This window comes from Aureobasidium melanogenum (genome assembly GCF_000721775.1).
Source record: "Aureobasidium melanogenum CBS 110374 unplaced genomic scaffold scaffold_15, whole genome shotgun sequence".
NCBI classification, from domain to species: domain Eukaryota; kingdom Fungi; phylum Ascomycota; class Dothideomycetes; order Dothideales; family Saccotheciaceae; genus Aureobasidium; species Aureobasidium melanogenum.
The window spans coordinates 30871-49295 of record NW_024470067.1 but is presented as its reverse complement, the minus strand read 5'-3'; the positions used below and the strand labels follow the sequence as shown (position 1 = coordinate 49295).

At 49.2% G+C, this 18425-nt stretch overlaps 9 protein-coding genes across 9 annotated transcripts; 2 read left to right on the top strand and 7 right to left on the bottom strand.

Moving 5' to 3' along the window:
• Positions 1-515: 515 nt before the first annotated feature.
• M437DRAFT_51987 (WSC-domain-containing protein) lies at positions 516-914 on the bottom strand (the record flags this gene model as incomplete). The annotated part of the gene is made up of 1 exon (XM_041022275.1): positions 516-914. One exon carries the CDS (start codon positions 912-914, stop codon positions 516-518), a length of 399 nt encoding a protein of 132 aa, XP_040878303.1.
• A 945-nt stretch (positions 915-1859) lies between these two features.
• On the bottom strand, positions 1860-6733 carry M437DRAFT_21227 (WSC domain-containing protein; the record flags this gene model as incomplete). Its single annotated transcript, XM_041019013.1, has 3 exons — positions 1860-2078; positions 2316-6549; positions 6609-6733. Coding segments are annotated over 3 exons (4578 nt in total), but the record flags the coding sequence as incomplete, so codon positions are not given.
• Positions 6734-8344: 1611 nt separating this feature from the next.
• On the bottom strand, positions 8345-9356 carry M437DRAFT_67240 (uncharacterized protein; the record flags this gene model as incomplete). Its single annotated transcript, XM_041024903.1, has 4 exons — positions 8345-8518; positions 8558-8563; positions 8606-8977; positions 9258-9356. The coding sequence occupies 4 exons, from the start codon at positions 9354-9356 to the stop codon at positions 8345-8347; spliced, it is 651 nt and encodes a 216-aa protein (XP_040878301.1).
• A 239-nt stretch (positions 9357-9595) lies between these two features.
• Positions 9596-10479, top strand: M437DRAFT_76447 (uncharacterized protein; the record flags this gene model as incomplete). Its single annotated transcript, XM_041026624.1, has 3 exons — positions 9596-9937; positions 9992-10320; positions 10374-10479. 3 exons carry the CDS (start codon positions 9596-9598, stop codon positions 10477-10479), a joined length of 777 nt encoding a protein of 258 aa, XP_040878300.1.
• Positions 10480-10956: 477 nt separating this feature from the next.
• On the bottom strand, positions 10957-12024 carry M437DRAFT_51826 (2-amino-3-carboxymuconate-6-semialdehyde decarboxylase; the record flags this gene model as incomplete). The annotated part of the gene is made up of 2 exons (XM_041022248.1): positions 10957-11106; positions 11161-12024. The coding sequence occupies 2 exons, from the start codon at positions 12022-12024 to the stop codon at positions 10957-10959; spliced, it is 1014 nt and encodes a 337-aa protein (XP_040878299.1).
• A 691-nt stretch (positions 12025-12715) lies between these two features.
• On the bottom strand, positions 12716-13161 carry M437DRAFT_85739 (uncharacterized protein; the record flags this gene model as incomplete). Its single annotated transcript, XM_041028336.1, has 4 exons — positions 12716-12748; positions 12807-12859; positions 12913-12979; positions 13075-13161. 4 exons carry the CDS (start codon positions 13159-13161, stop codon positions 12716-12718), a joined length of 240 nt encoding a protein of 79 aa, XP_040878298.1.
• Positions 13162-13705: 544 nt separating this feature from the next.
• M437DRAFT_51995 (uncharacterized protein) lies at positions 13706-14537 on the top strand (the record flags this gene model as incomplete). The annotated part of the gene is made up of 2 exons (XM_041022276.1): positions 13706-14047; positions 14100-14537. The coding sequence occupies 2 exons, from the start codon at positions 13706-13708 to the stop codon at positions 14535-14537; spliced, it is 780 nt and encodes a 259-aa protein (XP_040878297.1).
• Positions 14538-14959: 422 nt separating this feature from the next.
• M437DRAFT_85737 (acyl-CoA N-acyltransferase) lies at positions 14960-15547 on the bottom strand (the record flags this gene model as incomplete). Its single annotated transcript, XM_041028335.1, has 1 exon — positions 14960-15547. The coding sequence occupies one exon, from the start codon at positions 15545-15547 to the stop codon at positions 14960-14962; it is 588 nt and encodes a 195-aa protein (XP_040878296.1).
• Positions 15548-15942: 395 nt separating this feature from the next.
• On the bottom strand, positions 15943-17848 carry M437DRAFT_76444 (putative GABA permease; the record flags this gene model as incomplete). The annotated part of the gene is made up of 7 exons (XM_041026623.1): positions 15943-16120; positions 16177-16366; positions 16415-16912; positions 16976-17144; positions 17198-17373; positions 17427-17720; positions 17773-17848. The coding sequence occupies 7 exons, from the start codon at positions 17846-17848 to the stop codon at positions 15943-15945; spliced, it is 1581 nt and encodes a 526-aa protein (XP_040878295.1).
• Positions 17849-18425: the final 577 nt, after the last annotated feature.

The window sequence follows — 18425 nt, the reverse complement described above, 5'->3', positions numbered from 1 at the left end:
ATCTCGTTTTTCTTTTTCTGTACCACTAGGGCTAGCTTCGGCACTTCAGTCCCTTTCTTGTAGTCAGAGCATAAATCGCCAAATGAACAACATTGGTGACACGCGACCTTGTCGAGAGGCGTAGTGATGTCTCTTTATCTGTGTTAGGCGCGCAGCTGGAGCAGCTGTTTCCCGAAGGCTTTCGTTCTGAGGCACCCGAACGTGAACCAGCACATATGGTCGAAGGAAGAAATTGCTTGTGAACCTTAGCAACCATCCCAGAGTAGCTTGATCCCTGTTGTTCACTCGACTGTATGGATGTGCAGACGTTGTGGAAATGCACGATGATTTCCAAGACAAAGGCACTGTTAACAGAGAACAGCAACTAGTGCATGAACTTTGATCCATTACTTTGATCAATTGAATACGTAACTCTATCGTTAAACAGCTATGTAAAAGGCGTTTCCTATATATCTATATTTAATCATAAGAACAATCAGTCTGACTGATACATAGATTCGAGATGACAAGAAACACTAAGTGGCGATCTTTCTGTAAAGTGAGAGTCTAGAAGGTCCGCCACAAAGCTGTCCTGGCATACCACTGCATGCCATGTTGCAATCACTTGCGGTGGCGTTGGCTGTCCCTGCTGCCAACGAGTTTCCCATCCAACACTCGCGTCCGTATTCAGTGCCGAACCAGGTGTATCCACCCGCCGTGGCAAGTTTCTGGCATGCATCGACAGACATCGAGTCGCTCGATGCAGACACACTCAGCGCGCGAGGACTATCCTTGTAACAAAAGTAGAATGAATAGCTACCAGTGACGTTGACATTCATCGGATCGGTCGAAGATTTGGTGCTGTTGTTGCTGTAGTACATGTTCAGTCTGTTGCCTGCGCCACAGTAGAAAGTCTTGTCGCCGGGGCAGAGCATGTTGCAAGTGCTGTTGTCAGACTGCAGCACACTTCCAGTTCGGGGGTAGGGTCCGCACCAACATTCTGATCCGTATTCGACACCGAACCAGGCATAACTGGAGCAGAACGAGGCACACATTGCAGGAGTCATGCCAGTGGTGTTGGTCATGGACTTGGCTGCAAGTGCGCGACCACTTGAAGCTTCGCTGTAACATCCTTGAGCAGCATAACCTGACACGGTGGGAATGATCGTAGGTGAAGTCGACGTCGAAGATGATGATGTTGTCGTTGTTGTTGAACTTGAAGATGATGCGCTGCTGGTGGTTGTTGAACTAGGAGCAGTCGAAGACGATGATGACGAAGCTGAAGATGAAGTGCTCAATGAAAGAACCGAAGATGATGAAGCGAGCGATGACGAAGCCACCGATGAGCTTGCAGACGAATCACTAGACGTGCTTGAAGCTGAGCTTGATGAGTCGCTTGCAGTCGTACTGGAAGCCGTGGTCGGTGGTACACTTGAGCTACTTGCACTGGAGCTTGGAGAGTTGGCAGTGCTCGTTCCAGCATCGGACGATGATGCTGCGGCGCTGCTCGAGGAACTGATCATTGTAGAGCTCGAGGTCATGGCGGTACTTGAAGAGATTGTGCTGGACGACTGACTCGACGATTGGATCGATGAAGAAGAAACAGCGCTGCTGGATGACAGGATGGTTGCGTTGTACTTGTACAAGCTCAAACCATTAGGCCCACCACAATATTCGAGCTTATCAGCCGAACATAGCATATTGCAGCGTCCATCGGTCGCAGGATTAGAAAGCGAGCTGACCACGTTTGAGCAGTAGCATTCAGAAGAGTACTCTGTTGCAAAGTAGGTGTAACCAGCACAGAATGATGCACAAAATTCGAGACTGTTGGAACTGTTCGAGAATGACTTGCCTTGCAAAGCACGGCCGCCGATTTCCTTCCAACACCCTTGATAACTGTAGCTGCCCACGGTTGGTTTCGCAACAGGTCCAGTTGGTGTTATAGAGACCGCTGAACTGCTGATCGAACTCGTGGAGATGCCAGTCGAGGTCAGAGAGGAAAGAGTCGAAGAGGTAGAAGATGACACTGACGGCATCGATGACGACGAAGAGCTTGTGAGCGAAGTTGCAGTCGAGCTGGAAGAGATGGGCGATCTGTTCTGTACGGTGGCAAATGTTGTTCCAGCCATCGTGATTCTGCTGCTTAGAACGATGGCGCTGTAGTACGAGCAGACAATACCATCGAAAGCTGTGCCAACACAAATTGCGTTGTTAGCGCACGTTGTCATGCATGAATTGAGGTCAGAAATTGCTCTTTTGCTTGCCAGATTGCTGATGATGGTCCCGGAGTACGAGATATCCTGCTCGACTGTGAACGAAACTCCAGCGACAACTACGGGCGATGCAGATGCTGACGCCGAAGACGATGCAGTACTCGAGGTGCTAGTGCTGCTAGATGAAGTCGCAGTGGAGCTACTTGGAGCGATAGAGCTTGAAGCACTAGACGTGCTTGTCGGGCTTGAAATGCTTGACGAGGTCGAGGAGCTGATGGATTTCTGATACATGTTTAGGCCATTCGGTCCACCGCATATCTGAGAAGAGTTTGCAGCGCAAGGCATCTTGCAGCGACCATCAGTGATAGGGCTAGATCCTGCTTGAATGGTGTTTCCGCAGTAACATTCGCTGCCATACTCGACGCCAAAGTAAGTGTATGCGGAGCAATAAGAAGCACAGGCGTCTATACTGATAGAGGCGCCTGCTTTGCTTAGACCGGCAAGGGCTCGTCCGTTGGTGGCCTCCGTATAGCATCCCATGTGTGAATAATCAGCAACAGATTGGACGACAGTGGGTCCAGTTGACATGCTTGGACTGCTGCTCGTCGTGGTAGTTGCCGACGATGTGACATTGACGTAGTAAACATTCAGAAAATCGGGGCCACCGCACTTCTGAGATGTGTTCGCAGCACACACCATATTGCAGCCGCTCTCATCGCTTTGACGGATAGAGTTAGAGTAAATGGTAGAGCCGCAATAGCACTCTGCTCCATACTCGACTCCAAAGTAAGCATATCCAGAACAGAAGGTCGCGCAAGATTCCAGGCTATTGGAAGATCCAGTGCGACTATTGCCATTAAGTGCGCGACGATCGTGTGTTTCATTGTAGCATCCCATGTAGGTGTAGTTGCTCAAGGCAGATATCGGCGTTGTGGTAGCTTGAGAGACAGATGAGGAACTCGTAACGATCGATGGCGCTAAAGACGTGGTCGCAGAGCTCGAAGACCCAGCTGAAAGGCTTGTGGAGCTAGACGATAGGCTTGACGAGCTTGACGAGATAGCATTCTTGCCATATAGCATCATCAACGAGCCGGCACCACAGTATTCTGCATTGCTTCCTTTACATGCCATATTGCATTTGCTATCGAGAGTGACTGTCGAAGAGGCGGCGATTGTATTACCGCAATAACACTCTTGAGCATACTCAACACCGAACAAAGAATAACCTTTGCTAATGCAGAAAGCTCCGCATTTTTCGATAGTCATGTCATTGGTGTTCAAGCTTGCGGCATTGATCGTTCTACCGCCAGATTCTGCGTAGCAACCGATATAATTGTAACCGTTGTAGGAAGGAACAATAGCCTGTTGCAGAGTTGTGGTATTGCCATCGAAGCGGGTGGAGTCAGCAAAGAGTGACATGTGTGATCCTGGATTAGTATAGCCATTACCACCACAAGTCTGATTCTCGTTACCGCCGCAGTTGAAGTTGCAATCAGAGTTTAGATCCATCTGAAGAGGGCGCGCCTGTCCACACCAACACTCTCTCTGATACTGGGTGGCGGCGAACAGGTAACCCAAGGATGAGCACTTAGCGATGCAAACGTTGTTCGTCATGTTCACGCTAGTCAGCGGATTGACCGATAATTGACGTCCGGGGTTGTTCTCCTTGAAGCAGCCAACATACGCGTACTGTGCTGTGCCATTCGAGAGAAGAGGACCCACTTGCTCAGCGACGGCATTACAGTTGAACTGAATGATTTGCTTGCCCATGTTTGGATCACCAGTATTAATGGTCCAAGTGGCGTTGCCATAGAAGCTTGGAACGTTTACTTGTGATCTTGGAACAGAGCAGTAGAGCGTGGCCGTCTGACTTTGATTGGCCTGGAGAAGCGTTCCCTCAGCCAGATCGATAGTGTTGACAGCTCCGATGATCCCTGAAACACCGTACGGGGGCTTCGAGACGGTCAAAGAGAGTGGTACTGCCGACCCTGTGCCGTTGTTTGTGACTCGCATTTTGAGACTGCGAGTCTGGCCTTCCAGAACATCCCCGAAAGTGAAAGGTACACCAGGCTGATACGCGACCCAGCCAGATCCATCGACAGTTTGGAACTCGATCAGAGCAGATGGGTTACTTCCAGCTCGTCCGACTACATCAAGTAGACTAGATCCACCATCACTGTTCACTTTGACATAGACGGCGTGATTTCCAGTGACGTCAGGATTGTAGTTGATATCGACAGTGGCAACACTGTTTGGATTGATTGTGGTTGGCAGATTGGAGAAGGTGAAGTAACCGACCTGAACGTCGCCGTTGTCACTGATGTTGGGCTGAATCCAAGGACCGGTCTCGCTAACAAGAGACCATGTAATATTGCTGACGGTCAACAAGGAGTCTCCGCGGTTGCTAAACAGCGAGGATTGACTGGTACCGCCAACTTGCCCGCCAGCGATGACGTTGAAAGAGACAGTATTCGGGGCGATAGCTAATAGCGGCTTTTTGGAGTTTGCCATACCCTTCAAAGTGATGGGCACAGAGCTGGAGTACTTGGCGACACTATTTGTCGTGTTGACCAGGATGTCGCTGGACAGCAGACCAACTGAATTGGGAGCGAATGTGGCGTTCAGAGAGAATGTCTGACCAGCGGCAAGAGTAAGAGGTGTGATCACGTTGTCGGTTTTGAAGTTCGCGTTGCCAGTCAATGCCACACTGTTCACAGTAAGACCAATGCTCGCTCGACAGGTAATGGTGATGGGAGCAGAGACGCTACCAATAGCTGTGTTTGGGAACGTGTAGGGTGAGGAACAGTTGAGAGGAAGGTTGACGGGCGAGCCAAAAGCATAGAGATAGCCTTGGGTGGTTCCAACGTAAGCGATGCCATTTCCGAAAACCGGACGTGAGAACTTGGTGACACCGGGTATGTTGAAAGATTTGATAAGCTGCAAATTGCCGCCGTCTGACGGAGGAATAGCATTGTAGATCCTCAGATTGAGACCTTCAACGTCAGTGGTCCAGAGGAGACCAGTACCTTCTTGGCCATTAAGTGAGGTGGTGGTGCCATGACCTACGCCGAGGATGTAGGCATTCTTCTCTGGGGTGTTGGACACAAGAGTGAACTGAGGGTCACCACTGGCCGAGCAGCTGAACTTGAAAACGTGAGTCTGGTACTGAATGACATTGATATAGATGTATCCACCACCGAGTGGCATGACTCCTGCGCCAGCGTATACCGAGTTTTCGTTTTGAGTCACTTGGATCGCAGCATCTAACTTGTTCGGTCCCATCTGGTAACCTCCAAGATTGTCAAGGTTGAGCCAGTAGGTTTTACCAGACTTGCCGGTGACAACACCCATGCGCGCAACGTTTGGGCATTTGAAGACGTCAGTAGGTAAGAGTTCAAGCGGACTCGTACCAAGATCCTTGTCTGCACCATCAAGCTGAGTCTTCTCCCATGGCATGAAGAAGTCCACAGGCGTAAGCTTGCCATCCGGACCGATGGCAAAGTTAACAGCGGCTTCTTCCAGACTGGTAGGAGGCTGACGGCCAGGAAGAGAGTTTCCAGTGGCGCTGAGTTGAGATGCATATCCATTGCCACTGGCAAGGAAGATGCTGCCTTTGCCGTCATAAGCGAGACCACCGCCAGACATCCATACGCCTCCACCAGGGATCGTGTTAGGCTCAGGACCACCTTCCATGGCGAAAGCTTCTACAACAGCGCCTGTGGTGCGATGGAAACCAATCACGGCGCCAGTGAAGTTCCACTTAACACAATGCGAAGCCCATCCCGTGTAGATGAAATCGCCGACTTGAAGCATACCAGGGCGAGCGTGCTGGTTGCCTCCAATGAACATCCGATTGGGATTGTTGCGGAATTGCAAACCATCGATCATCTTTGGGAAGCCGGTCACCTCAGACAAGTCGGCGGTATTGATGGCGTGGAAGTAGTAGCGGCCGTTGAGACGACCCGGCGGGCTGGCTTTAGAGAAGCCGCCATTTTGATACGCATCAGAGTATGTCTTTGCTGTAAGGTACCAGATTCCAGTGTCGGGATCGATAACACCAGTAGCTGTAACACCAACCGTAGGATTGATGTCAACACAGCCGTCCAGATCAGCGGTCAGGAAGGGTACATGCATGTTCCTGGATGCCACAATATCTCCGGTTTTTGCGTTGATCTTGTATAGATTGTTTTGCGTAGTTGCAATGTAAACGTATTGGATGCCATCACTGAGGGTATAGACGAGAGGCTGAGAGAAGATCTGCTCAGGGCCGATTCCTTGAAAGTTGCCTGGTAGCGCGGCTCTCCAGAGTTGACCGAAGGCATCGCTTCCGACAACGGAAGGGTCCATGTTATGATTGCTGGGTTCATCTTGTCAGCACACTTGTGTTTCTATTTGAGTCTTGCTCAGTGTACTGACGTTTGGTAACCCGAGCGACTGTTGTCACCACCCCATGTGATGGTATCCGTGCTTGCGAGTGATTCAACATTTTTGATGAACAAAAATGTGGATAGGAACGCGACAATCGCCTTGTAAGACAGCATTTTGTTGAGACACCCAGAGCTAAGCAGCACTTGTGATGTTCAGGGCAGGCTCATCATATCTTTATAGTCCATATTCGCACTAAATCGCTGAGAGTCTTTCAGCTCGTTCGGCGTGCAAGATAGTCTCGAGCGCCCGCTTTAGATCACGAGCTGGAATTGTTCGAGCTGATTATATTGAGAGCTGCAGGAACGCCACGCCGAAGACCAAAGTCTATGCCGACTCGAATAAGGCAAGGCTTGTGTGCAAGTCTAGAGGCTTTCCCGCGTGCGTTGCCGTGTCTCGGCTCAAGTAGGGCTACCGTAACCCGTTGTTCGATCAGATTTTTATCACTGTCATGGTCTAACGTCCCGGGAATCCATCGTGAGAAAGGTCTCGAGATCTTCGAGAATGTGCAAAACTCAACTGGGTGCAAGAAGAAACCTGTTTGAACCTGACGTCTCAAGTCTCAAGGTACCGGGCGTTCATTGTGAGCAGTATCAGTTTGGTACCTTCAGGATTCCGCTAGTGTCATGTCAGGAACAGTGGCTCAACGGAATGACCGACATCCAAAGATCAGAATAGGTGGTACCTGCAGCCGCCGGCAAGGGGCAAATGATCCCTTGAATCCATGGGCGGGAGGTCATATACAGCCTTTGCTACACAAATTTGCCACTTCCTCCTCCCTTCGAGCCTGCAGATCCGCTTAATGGGATTTTCTCAGGATCATGTCGACTTATGTTCATTCCGTATCTTGTATGTATGTAGCTCCAGAATCAGTTGTATCGGAGGCATCTTGCAAACTCGATCTCGCGTCAGCATGCCCAATCTAGGAGAGTGCGACTATATTCCATGGACTCCGCTCAGCTGCCGAGTCTTGCCAAGTCATTGCAAGGTCTGTTTTCAGTGTGGTCACTGCCATCTACTGGTATATGCCATGGCGCTAGTTCCTCCTATAGCTTGGCGACCTCGTGAATCCCCGCTTTCGGCTCTCGACCAAAACGTGGAGAAACTTAATCTGTATCTGATTTGAGCTTTGACCGTCAGTGGACGGACCTCTTTGCGCACAATCTTGGTCTAGCACTTATCTCGACCTCACTCAGAGAGCACGACCTCTTGAACACTTTCAGTTTAGCAAGCAGAGCGCCACCAGCACATCTTTTCGTGTTTCGTGCCACTGAACGCCATTTCCAAGGCTCGCCACAATGAGCGATAAGCCCCCGTCGACGCCCCTATCTTTGGTCAGCCCGTCTCTCTTGCTCTATGCGCAGGTTGGACTTGCATTCATCCTTGCTCGGCTGGTCTTGTACACCTACAGCGCTTGGGAGCCACAAGATCGCGAAGCTCCACATTGGTTCTTGATCAAGTTTACGTTGATAGTAGCGTTTCTGACGTGCCTCGCCTTTCAAGCTCTGTCATGAGCACTGCGGTTCGCGACAGTAGTGAACGCTTTCTTGGCGAGAGGGAAAATTCACGAGCAGACTTGAGCGCATGTAGTCGTCAGCAGCATGGCGTCTTGGAACAAACTTCTGACAGCCTGTAAACATCACCTGCCGTCCCTCGATCGTATTTCGCTGGCAGAACGAATTCAAGTGAATTGGAGAAGTCGCTCAGGTCGTTTGTGTCTATCGTTGCTACAATTCTACGTATGGAAAAGGTGTATCTGGCCGAGTCACCAGGCGAAAGGCCGTCCGTTCCGGGTTTTGCATCAAGGAGTTTCGCTCAGCAATCACATGTTCGTACAGATCAAATTTTCTAGCTGGCCAATCACTATCAGCGACAATCTTGTCAGGATGGGAGCCATCCATCTGCTAAAACTGTAGCTTATCGGGTTGATTGACACTCACATGGTTCTGTGGCCTGATAGCAGACAATTTTGTGCAAAAATATCTTACACTAGCCAATCCAAGACAAGCACATATCATCTGTTTATCTGCAGCGCTGGAACTTGGAAAGATTCCAAAGCCGTGCTTACGGCACGCAGTCTGATTACGAGCACCTCCGCATTGTTGCTGCCTAGATCCCACCATGGTATATATATCCTCGGTATGCGGAAGACTTTGATTCAGGGTGTGTTTTACAATAAAAAATTTGCCATCTGGATTCAACAGGTGCAACTTTTCTGTTCCTACATCGACATGGAAATCCAGCCAATTCACGTCTGGGCTCACTGGGGAGGACCAAACCCATGGTAAGAAACCGCTCTCTTCTTCCTTGCCATTGACCGCTAGACATCTGACAAAATTGCTAGGAAGGTTCGCATGATACTAGAAGAACTTAATATTCCCCATCAAATCAATCTGCTCGAATTCAACGAAGCAATAGAGCCACAATATCTGGAGCTCAATCCTAATTGATCGCTACGTGAATGAGATCGACTGTGTGATTGGCGTCCTCGATGATGCTTCGCGTCGCAATAAGACTGGATGGTTGGTTGGAGACCGATGTACCTACGCTGACATTTCGTTTGTCACCTGAGCTGCCACAGGCGAAGGTCTTTTGCGAGAATTACAAAAGGATGCAGGGCTGGTGGAAAAGTATTCTCACTACAGTGCCTGGCTTGCAACCTTGAAAGCGTTGCGAAAGCACTGCAGGATATTGCGGCACAGCGAAAAGCACATGGTCTTCCTTAGTTGCGAAAGTCATATGTATTGATTTCCAGGGCGTCTCTGTTTGGACCGATCCTAGAAATGCAATCTTGTTCTCTAAGTGCTCTCGAATATATATCGAAGCATGTGAACATGCCGACCCAATTTTCGGACGGCTTTTGATTCTCGGCCCGACATGCATCCTGCTTTTGGACACCGCAGATACCACATATCATATAAGCAATGGGCTTGTTTACGTACTGCAGCATAAGAAAATGATCTACTGTACCTGCGAAGATGTCTTCAACCTCGATTACTGTGTTCCGCGGCTTTGAAGCCAGCGGGTACTATACCTGGTCACCTTTCGTTACCAAGCTTGAAGCTCGTCTGCGGTTCGCCAAAGTGCCCTACACTGTTGACAGCGGCTCTCCTATGAAAGCACCACGTGGGAAGATACCCTATGTGCAACTCGTGGCCCCTGATCAACCTGTACAATTAATTGGCGATTCTGAACTGATCATTAAGCAGCTTGTTGACGAAGGTGTGCTGGAGGATTGCAACGCCAAAATGAGTCGTTTAGATCAGGTGCATGACTATTCTGTTCGAGCATTACTGGAAGATAAGCTGTATTTCTACCAGGTACGTGCTTACCGGCACCAGTGAGGTATGGTTGACATGAACTAACGGGCACAGGTATACGAGAAATGGATCGAGAACTACTACGCTATGCGTCCTGTTGTACTTGCGGCCTTGCCTTATCCTGTTCAGCTTGTTGTGGGGCTTTTGATATATCGTAGCAACAAGCAGACTCTTCAAGGCCAAGGCACTCTCCGCTTCACGTCACGAGAGATTGCAGATTTCCGCCAGCAGATCTGGCAACACATCAGTACTCTCCTGACAGCGGCAAGGACGAACGCGAAAGTCAGTGACGATGCCGTATTCTGGCTGTTCGGAAAGCAGGAACCCTCGGAGGCTGATGCAGTCCTGTATGGTTTCATCGTTGGCGCCTTGGTTTGCTCGGCGTGAGGCCTCTATACTCCTGAAACTTGGATCAAGATGACTGACCACTGTCTAGAGCACCTGACTCTCAGGCTATTGTACGCAGTTTCCCAATGATTGTGGAGTACGCAACACGCATTCATGAAGAGTTCTTTCCCGACTATGCGATTTGGGAACGATAGTTGCGTTAGCAGGCAAGCATCACGTCATATCCATAATCTTGTAAATCGGCAACTCCATTGATGACTCGAAGATCCATCTGATAGGACGTCAGTCTCGGCCGAAACATCTCTCGCATCGCTATCTACTTGTCCTGGTGTCTGCCTTGAAAAGAGCTTTCTGAATATCAATTACAAGCTGTAGTTCTTACATGGCTCTTTGTCCTGCTTTATACAAGCGGGTACAGGACGATGTCTATATACTATATTATGGGTTAAGTAATTGTGACCTATGTTCGATCATCTCATCTAGTCAAGGTAAGATAGCCCTGGATAAGAGATAATCTCCTGCTGTTATCATATCTTACCTGCCTATGATTCTGCCATATCCAATTATTCTTTGTTGGTAGCTACTGTGATCTTGGTCCAAGGAATAGCGCATGTAAATCGACAGTTATGACAAGCTGTGTTCAGATGTTTTGAGTCCCTTGGACGCCATGATCACATACCCGAGCGTTTGCTCAGCCTTGGGATCAAATTGGTAGCGTTGCCAAAGTTGATTTTGTTGCGCATTTCAGGCGTCATAGCAGAGTCTTCAAGATCTTCTAGAAATGCCGGATAGACTGGTGGCGGTGCATAAGGAAAGTCGCTCTTTACTTTCTTAGTATTGATCGGAAGGTTCGGTTTTCGTGATGATCATCTTACACCATAAAGGATATGGTCGTGTGGAACGGTTTCAAAAAGCATTTTCAAGACCGCGGGAGAAGTCGAAAGCGCAAGGTCATAATAGAAGCTTTGGAAACCGGCCACCACCTCAGCATGAGTAGCCCCTATACGATCTTTGGCTTGTCCGTCCGACATCCCTCGCACCAACCCAGCAGGCCGGCTGATGAGGTATGGAAGAGTGCCTCCCGCGTGAGACAAGATCACTTTACACGCTGGGTATCTGAGACACGTTCCTTGAGTGAGCATGTCGTAAGCCGTTCTGGTGGTCTCGTGAGGATAATCGATTATTGGTTGAGGCGTTTTAGGGTTCACAGTGTTAGTATCGACGGGATGTGTAGGGTGGATGAAGACCACGCATGTCCTACGGTTCAATTCCTCCCAGATAGGCTGGACATCTGGGTGTCCAAGATATGTGTTCTTCTTGCCGTAGCGAGTGAAAAGGGTCACGCCATCGGCTTTCAGAACATCCAAAGCGTATTGTATTTCGTCAAGGGCAGCCTGCGTATCGAGAATATCCGGGAGACTGGCGAAGAAACCAAATTTCTCTGGCTCTTGATCGCGAATCCGAGCGCTCTCCATGTTCAGTTTGCGAGCAAGTTCATGTGAAGCTTTACCTTGTAGAATGCATGCACCCGGGGCCGTGATGGATAGTATCGAGGTTTGTACACCCAGTTTCTGCATTATGCTTCGCGATGAATCGAGTGACCATTTTGGGGTGGCCCAGCCACTGGGATCGCCGCCCGCTTCTTCGACCGCACGAGCATAGAAGTCAGGCACTATATGATGGTGCGTGTCGATTTTGTTCACAGGAGGTTGTTCGGGCCATCCTTTGTCTTTGTCCATGGGTTTTCAAGCGAGCCCAATTTGTATAAGAAATAGCCGAAATAAGAGGGGAAAAGTAGGTTCAAACAGAAGAAGTCAGGATCAGAGAGAGAAGAACGCAGTGATCTAAAGGTAGTGAGATGCCATGCGCTCCTGCAGATCATGAATTTGTCGGGTAGTCCGGCATTGGCATAGGCGGTCTAGTCTGTCGATATTTTTCGGAAGAGGTCCGCTTGGAGCACTTCCGAAAAATATCGACACCGTGAACATGACCGAGAGAAAGCAATGCTGACAGACGTGCAAAAGAAACATCTACAGACACCAGGGCCTACCTTGTGTTCCTACAGAACGTTTTGCTTGTACGTGTTTGTCGTATGAACCCAGACTGCTCATATTGGCAGGAAATTTGAGGCTGAAACCGAGCCCCTGGACCCTGGCTGTGGCTTGTTCAAGATTTACCATGGTCTCAAGGCCACACCAGAGCGGGCGATGGTCACACTGAGGGCAAGCGACACAAATTCGTGAGGTCATCAATGCCAGTAGGACTCGAAACAGCACTTACACGCATCTAGAGAAAATCAAAGGGTACAAAATCGAATACGAGAATAGTGCAGGTGGGTGCTTAGTAAACATGGCAACTCTGTGTTGCGCTCATGCTTCTTAAGAATCATCAACTCATTCTTGGGGTATCGTCGCCTCATTTACTGGCCGTCTAACAGCAGCAGCACAAGCAGTCGTCAATGGCCTGGATAGTTGAAAAGTCAGCATGTGTTTCACGCAATACAGGTCATCGGTATACGCACATGGCAGCATCCATCCATGCACTCGCAGCAGATGAAGCAAGCGCACATGTCAACTGTCGTCGCTATCAGCTCGGGTCACAAAAGTCGAAGGGAAACGGTTTCTTACCCAGGAGACCGCCACCACGCATGCCGAGGAAGGTACGCTTGGGCTTCTGCTCAGTCTGGTTGCCTTGCTAGACGGGGAGTCAGTACATGATAAGCGCTTGATGTTGTGTCGCGACGATTAAAGCGATAGAGGTGAGCTTGGCTATGGCGAAGAAAAGCTTACTTCGATCTGGGCATCGCTTGGCGCAGCCTGCATTTGCTCCTGAGGCTTGTACTGCATCTCGACGTCGTTGTTCATAGGTTCCGACATTGTGATTGATATTCTGATGAATGTGCTGTGTGTAGGTGTGATGCGAAGAAAGTCGAAGGGCGAAGAAATTAGAGAAAAGCTGACTGAGAAAAAAGCAGGAGCGCGAGTGTCAGACGTGGTGCATTCGCCTGCGCCTGCAGGAGCACGCGGCACGCCTCTTGAGGCAAGCACAAAACAAGAAACAAACAAGCTTCCATCCCGGATTTTGCAGGCCTTGGCAAGATTTGATCAATCGGCAGCGCTCCTTGTGAGCCCTGCCACGTCATCTGCAACGTGGAGAGGGCGAGCCATTTTACGCGCTGACATCTTACATTTCTTGCCGTGGCATTCAGGGGTTGGCAGTTGGTGGTCAACATACCATCAAAGTCGCCGATGCGACAGATGATGCACGGCCAGGCGGAAGAGGTTTTTGAGCGACTTGGTGTATGAGATACAAGTCATACGGTCATTGACCAATGTTCCACGCTTACTGTATTCCTTCTAGAAACGAGAACTCGGGCGCCATGCTTACGAGTCGAGTGCGCCATCTCGCATACAAAACATCATGTCAACATCCGACACCTCCAATCTTGTTCATGGAGTGATACCAAATCTTGCGTTCCTTCTTGAACACAATGATAATGTTGCCTCTGCCTATCTCTGCACAGCCAATGCGACACAAATATCCAAAACCTCAGAAGAAGGGGCACATTTCTGCGGTTATCGCAACATTCAGATGCTACTCGCTGCACAAGATCATAAATCGAATGGTACCAATGCGGAGACCCCCACTATCTCAGATCTCCAAGCTAGGATTGAGGAGGCCTGGAAAGCTGGATACAATTCTCACGGTATGACACAGACTGGAGGCATTCGTGGCACCAGGAAACATATCGGGACATCAGAGGTACTTCAATTCTGAACCGTCCAATGCTGTACATTTCTGACATTTCTGCCAGGTCGAGGCCCTACTTCTGAGCATGAGAATTCCCTGTACAGGCAGCGCTTTCCAAGGTAAGAACGCATGGCAGCAATTGCTGGACTACGTGCATGCGTACTTTTGCAATCCCTACACCTCGTCGGGAGCAACGACTGAATCACAGCGTGTCTATCTGACGCAAAAGCTGCCAATCTTTCTTCAACGACCCGGTCATTCGCTTACTATCGTCGGCTCGATCAAACTCAGATCAGGGAAACGCAAACTCTTGACGTTTGATCCTGCGTGGCAGCCTCCCTCACCGATGAGGATGCCATTGAATCTAAATCAACATCGAGCCTGGAAATTGAAGTGGTTGCTGAAGCAATACACCAAGAGCGAGCGTTACTTCCAACGATACTCTGCATTCGAGACTCTGATCATCGAGCACCGGATTGGAGATCAAAGCTATACTCCATGAAGAGCCGCAGAATTGCAGAATCTTTGTCTGACTGCCCCCCTTTCGTGCCAAAAGATCCTTGTCGATCATAACAAAGCTCCTGGAAAGTATGACGGATTTGCACAAGCGAGTAGTTCGTCAACTTCTCGCCAATGGCGCTGATAGTATGGGTAACTCATGTTCCAAGCCCAAGATGTCACTCACGAGCATGTACCTACAAACGTCCATGGCTCTGCTCTGTAACCTAAAGATTTTGTTCAGAATCGGCCGTATCCAGACTCATGCGCTTCCCACAGGCAGCAGTCATATCTCTTCCAGAGACCCATAAGTCAAACCCGAAAAAGTCGATGCCACATCCCTTCTCCATTCCGATAGTTCTGGAGTTGCTCGCTCGATGCCTCATGAATCTGAACATCGCTTTCGTAACCACAGTCGAGGCTCCGTTACAGATCCTCATCCATCCTCAAATTCTTCCCAATGACTAGCAGTTCGAGCCCATCAGCGAATATCTCCCTGCCTTTGTCACCATATGGGAACTCTCTCCGCTTGCCAGTGGCACTGTAACCGCAGCGCTCGTACCATGCACCCAACTGAACGCGTGTATTCACATAGTCCATCTCCAGACGTTTGACACCCCAACTCGACCTGACGAAATGCTCAGCCTCCTGCAGGGTAGCCTGCCCGTATCCTCTGCCATGGTATTCGGTTCTCACAGCCAGTAGACCAAACCAGGCTGCTCCATTGCTCATGTGTGGTGCTGGCGGGGTCGAAGGTTTACGCACGAGGCACGATGCGACAATGTCCTGATTATCTTTAATTGTGCCAATGAGGAAAAAGCTGTCGGAAGATTTTATGATATCTTGCGTCGCTTCGAGCGGCAGAACGTCAATACGCTTTTCTTGCGAATCATGAAGCCAGGTCTGACTGGTGGGCTCGCTGCGGAAGGCTGAGTTCACAAGGGCAGTCACTTCCGCCGCTTGCTCAATAGTTGCGATCTCGAATCTGAGCCGGGATTCGTATTGGTCATCCATCTGGTCATTAAACGAAGTATGCACAATCTTGCAACATCGAAGCTCACTCGATCGTGCTACCTGATCTATCTCATGCCAAGTGGATTAGGCCCCCCATCAACAGAACGACAGTGAGGGACGTTTTGATTGAACCCTTGGACAGGATTCATGGAATCCGGTCGCTTGAGTATTGGCATACACTAAATTCAAGTGACTTATGTGTGCAAAAAAATGTTGCAAAAGACAAGGAGTCAAGCGACTGAACATGGATGAGCGACAGTTACGTGGTACAGCATGAGCGACAAACATTGGACCAGAGTCTGCGCAATTGAAGAACACAGCCTTTCTGCTTTTTTCTTTTACTGCCACCAAGGTGTACTAGAGTCAAGGCAAATCAACCAGATTCTATTGTAGGACTAATCTGCCTTATTTGCACCTTCACTCTTGACTTGTTCGGGTCTGGAGTCGCTCATAGCCACCTCGGTACCTTCAATAATTGTTGCCAGAGGTTCTTGGTATCTATGGCGTCCGGTAGTCATCCAAGTTATGGCGGCAATGAGTAGCATGAGTCCGATGGCTGCTGAAGTATAATTCCTGTTGAGACATCCCTATCAGTTCATCTCCATCAAAAGAACACAACCAAAACTCACATGTTCTTGCTGTCCACCGGGCTTACGGTGGGGAAGTTGAAAGTGATGGACGTGAAGAGGAGGTAGATTGCTCCCACGAGATTGACAGGGACACTCCATCGACCCAGGTTCCACAATCCGTCAAGCTTGATCGCCTGTCCCATAGCTGTGGACAACAATCTCGCGCAGATTGGCATCGCGTAGGAGATATCTGGACAACGATCAGCGCTTTGCCCGTTCCATCAGACCCGATACGCACAAAAGCCTTCAGTAGCAATTGATACAACAGTATTGAAGCCTGTCACTGTGCCGAAGTATATCGAGTTCAGAGCGATCTGCGTCGCGGTCGTAAGAAGAATAGCGTAAGTGGGAATCTGACGCTTTTTGTCCACTGAACTCAGTAGTTTAGAGAAAGGCAGCCCTTGGTCCCGAGCAAATGCATAGACAGCTCGTCCACCCTCCGCTGTAAGTGCGTTAGAACACCCTATATTGATGATAATGAGCAATACTGTAAGACACGTCGAGCCCGCAACAGACCCGGTTGAGTCGTAGAATATCTGCACTATGGGCGAGCCTGTAGCAGAATTGGCGACGCCATCAATCGAAGAGATGCAGAATGATGCTGCAACGAGAAAGATGAAGCCTGTGATTGCACCAATCGAGACTGACAAGACAATGGCGCGAGGAGCTTCTTTTCGTGCATCACGAATCTCTTCGGTCATATGTGATGGGGCATCGTAGCAGCACATTCCGAACGCTACCGTGATGAGCATACATACGCTTTTCCACTATTCGTGATTGATAAAGGTGGTGTGCATACCTGTCTGGAGCAGACCCAATATAGCCGTATATGCCGTGCCGAAGCCTGTCATATTCTGGAACTCCGAGAATACAAAAGATGCGGATTGTTTGTGATCATTGCACGCCAGAATCGTTACTATAATAATGATGAAGGCGCAAATATTCCAGATCAGGAAAAAACGCGAAAGCTGGAATAGCATCAGTAGGTTACAACAGAGTTACTCGGAGCAAGAATACTCGCCTTGTGCAAGAGATGAGGGGCCAATGTATTGAAAGAGAGCCCCGAGAAGGCGACAGCGAATGCAACAAGGGTTACCTTCCATCTTGTGACCACAAGATCTGGATGGTTGAGCTCTGCGATAGCCAGGACAAATCCAGCAGTGATGAAGTTGTTGACAGCTCCCATTGCAAGAATACCTGCCGTTTTTCCAGTCAGTAAGGATAGCAACGACAACTTCGCTGGGACTGACCAGTCAACATAACCCACCCACATACATAGGACAAGCCTCGAGCCCATCGTTGTGGGGCTACGATCGCAACCCATGAATACTGCCCCCCAGCAACTGGATATGCTGAGCACATCTCTGCCATACTGAATGCCACTGCCAGACTACAAATAGAAACTCCTATCCAGCTCCAGATCATAACAGGCGGCCCTCCAGACTCTGCACCGATGATGAGAACACCAGAAAGGGCACTCCAGCAACTGACAATGCTGAAGCTAAAACCCAGCATGCTGAGAAAGTTGAAGCTTCGTTTCAGTTCTACCAAACTGTAAACTGATAGTCAACACAGGACATGGGCATAGAAGCATACCTTGCTTGTAGCCTAGTCTTTCGAGGGCCAAATCGTCTTCGACCACGGGGTCGAACGGTTCGGAAGCCATGGCCATGTCGGTAAGATCACGAATGGGATAGATAAAACACACTATGAAGGAAGGGAAGTATGGCTAACAAACTTGTACTAATGCACTAGTTCTGTTAGCAAGTCAATGCGGTCTTCTTTGACTGATTCTTGGTATTCAAAACTTGACTGTGTGCTGGTTCTACTGCTGCATTTGACTCACGCATGATCTGTCGGCAGCCCCGAAAATCAAGCGACCTGGACAGATAAGCAGATATATCCTGGGTATAGATAAGTGTGTACCTCACATGTACGCAAACAAAGACTGAGTTTCGGATTGTTTGATAAGCGGCGCTTGGTAGCTACATATATCTTGACGGTGTGATTGGCCCTTCATATGTATCTCCACACGTCGTGACGTCGGATTGTCCGACGCTCCACAAAACAAACTTAGTGAAGGGTTTGTTATCGCCCACCCGCATGCCATGACTTACCCACTCGCTCGTCCGCCAACATACTCTATTGTCATACGGACGTTCTCAGCCTCGATCGAATATTCATCCTCTCAAGTCGAGAAGCAACAGGTGTTGTGCGAAACGGCTTAAATAATCCTTGGCCTGTCTTTT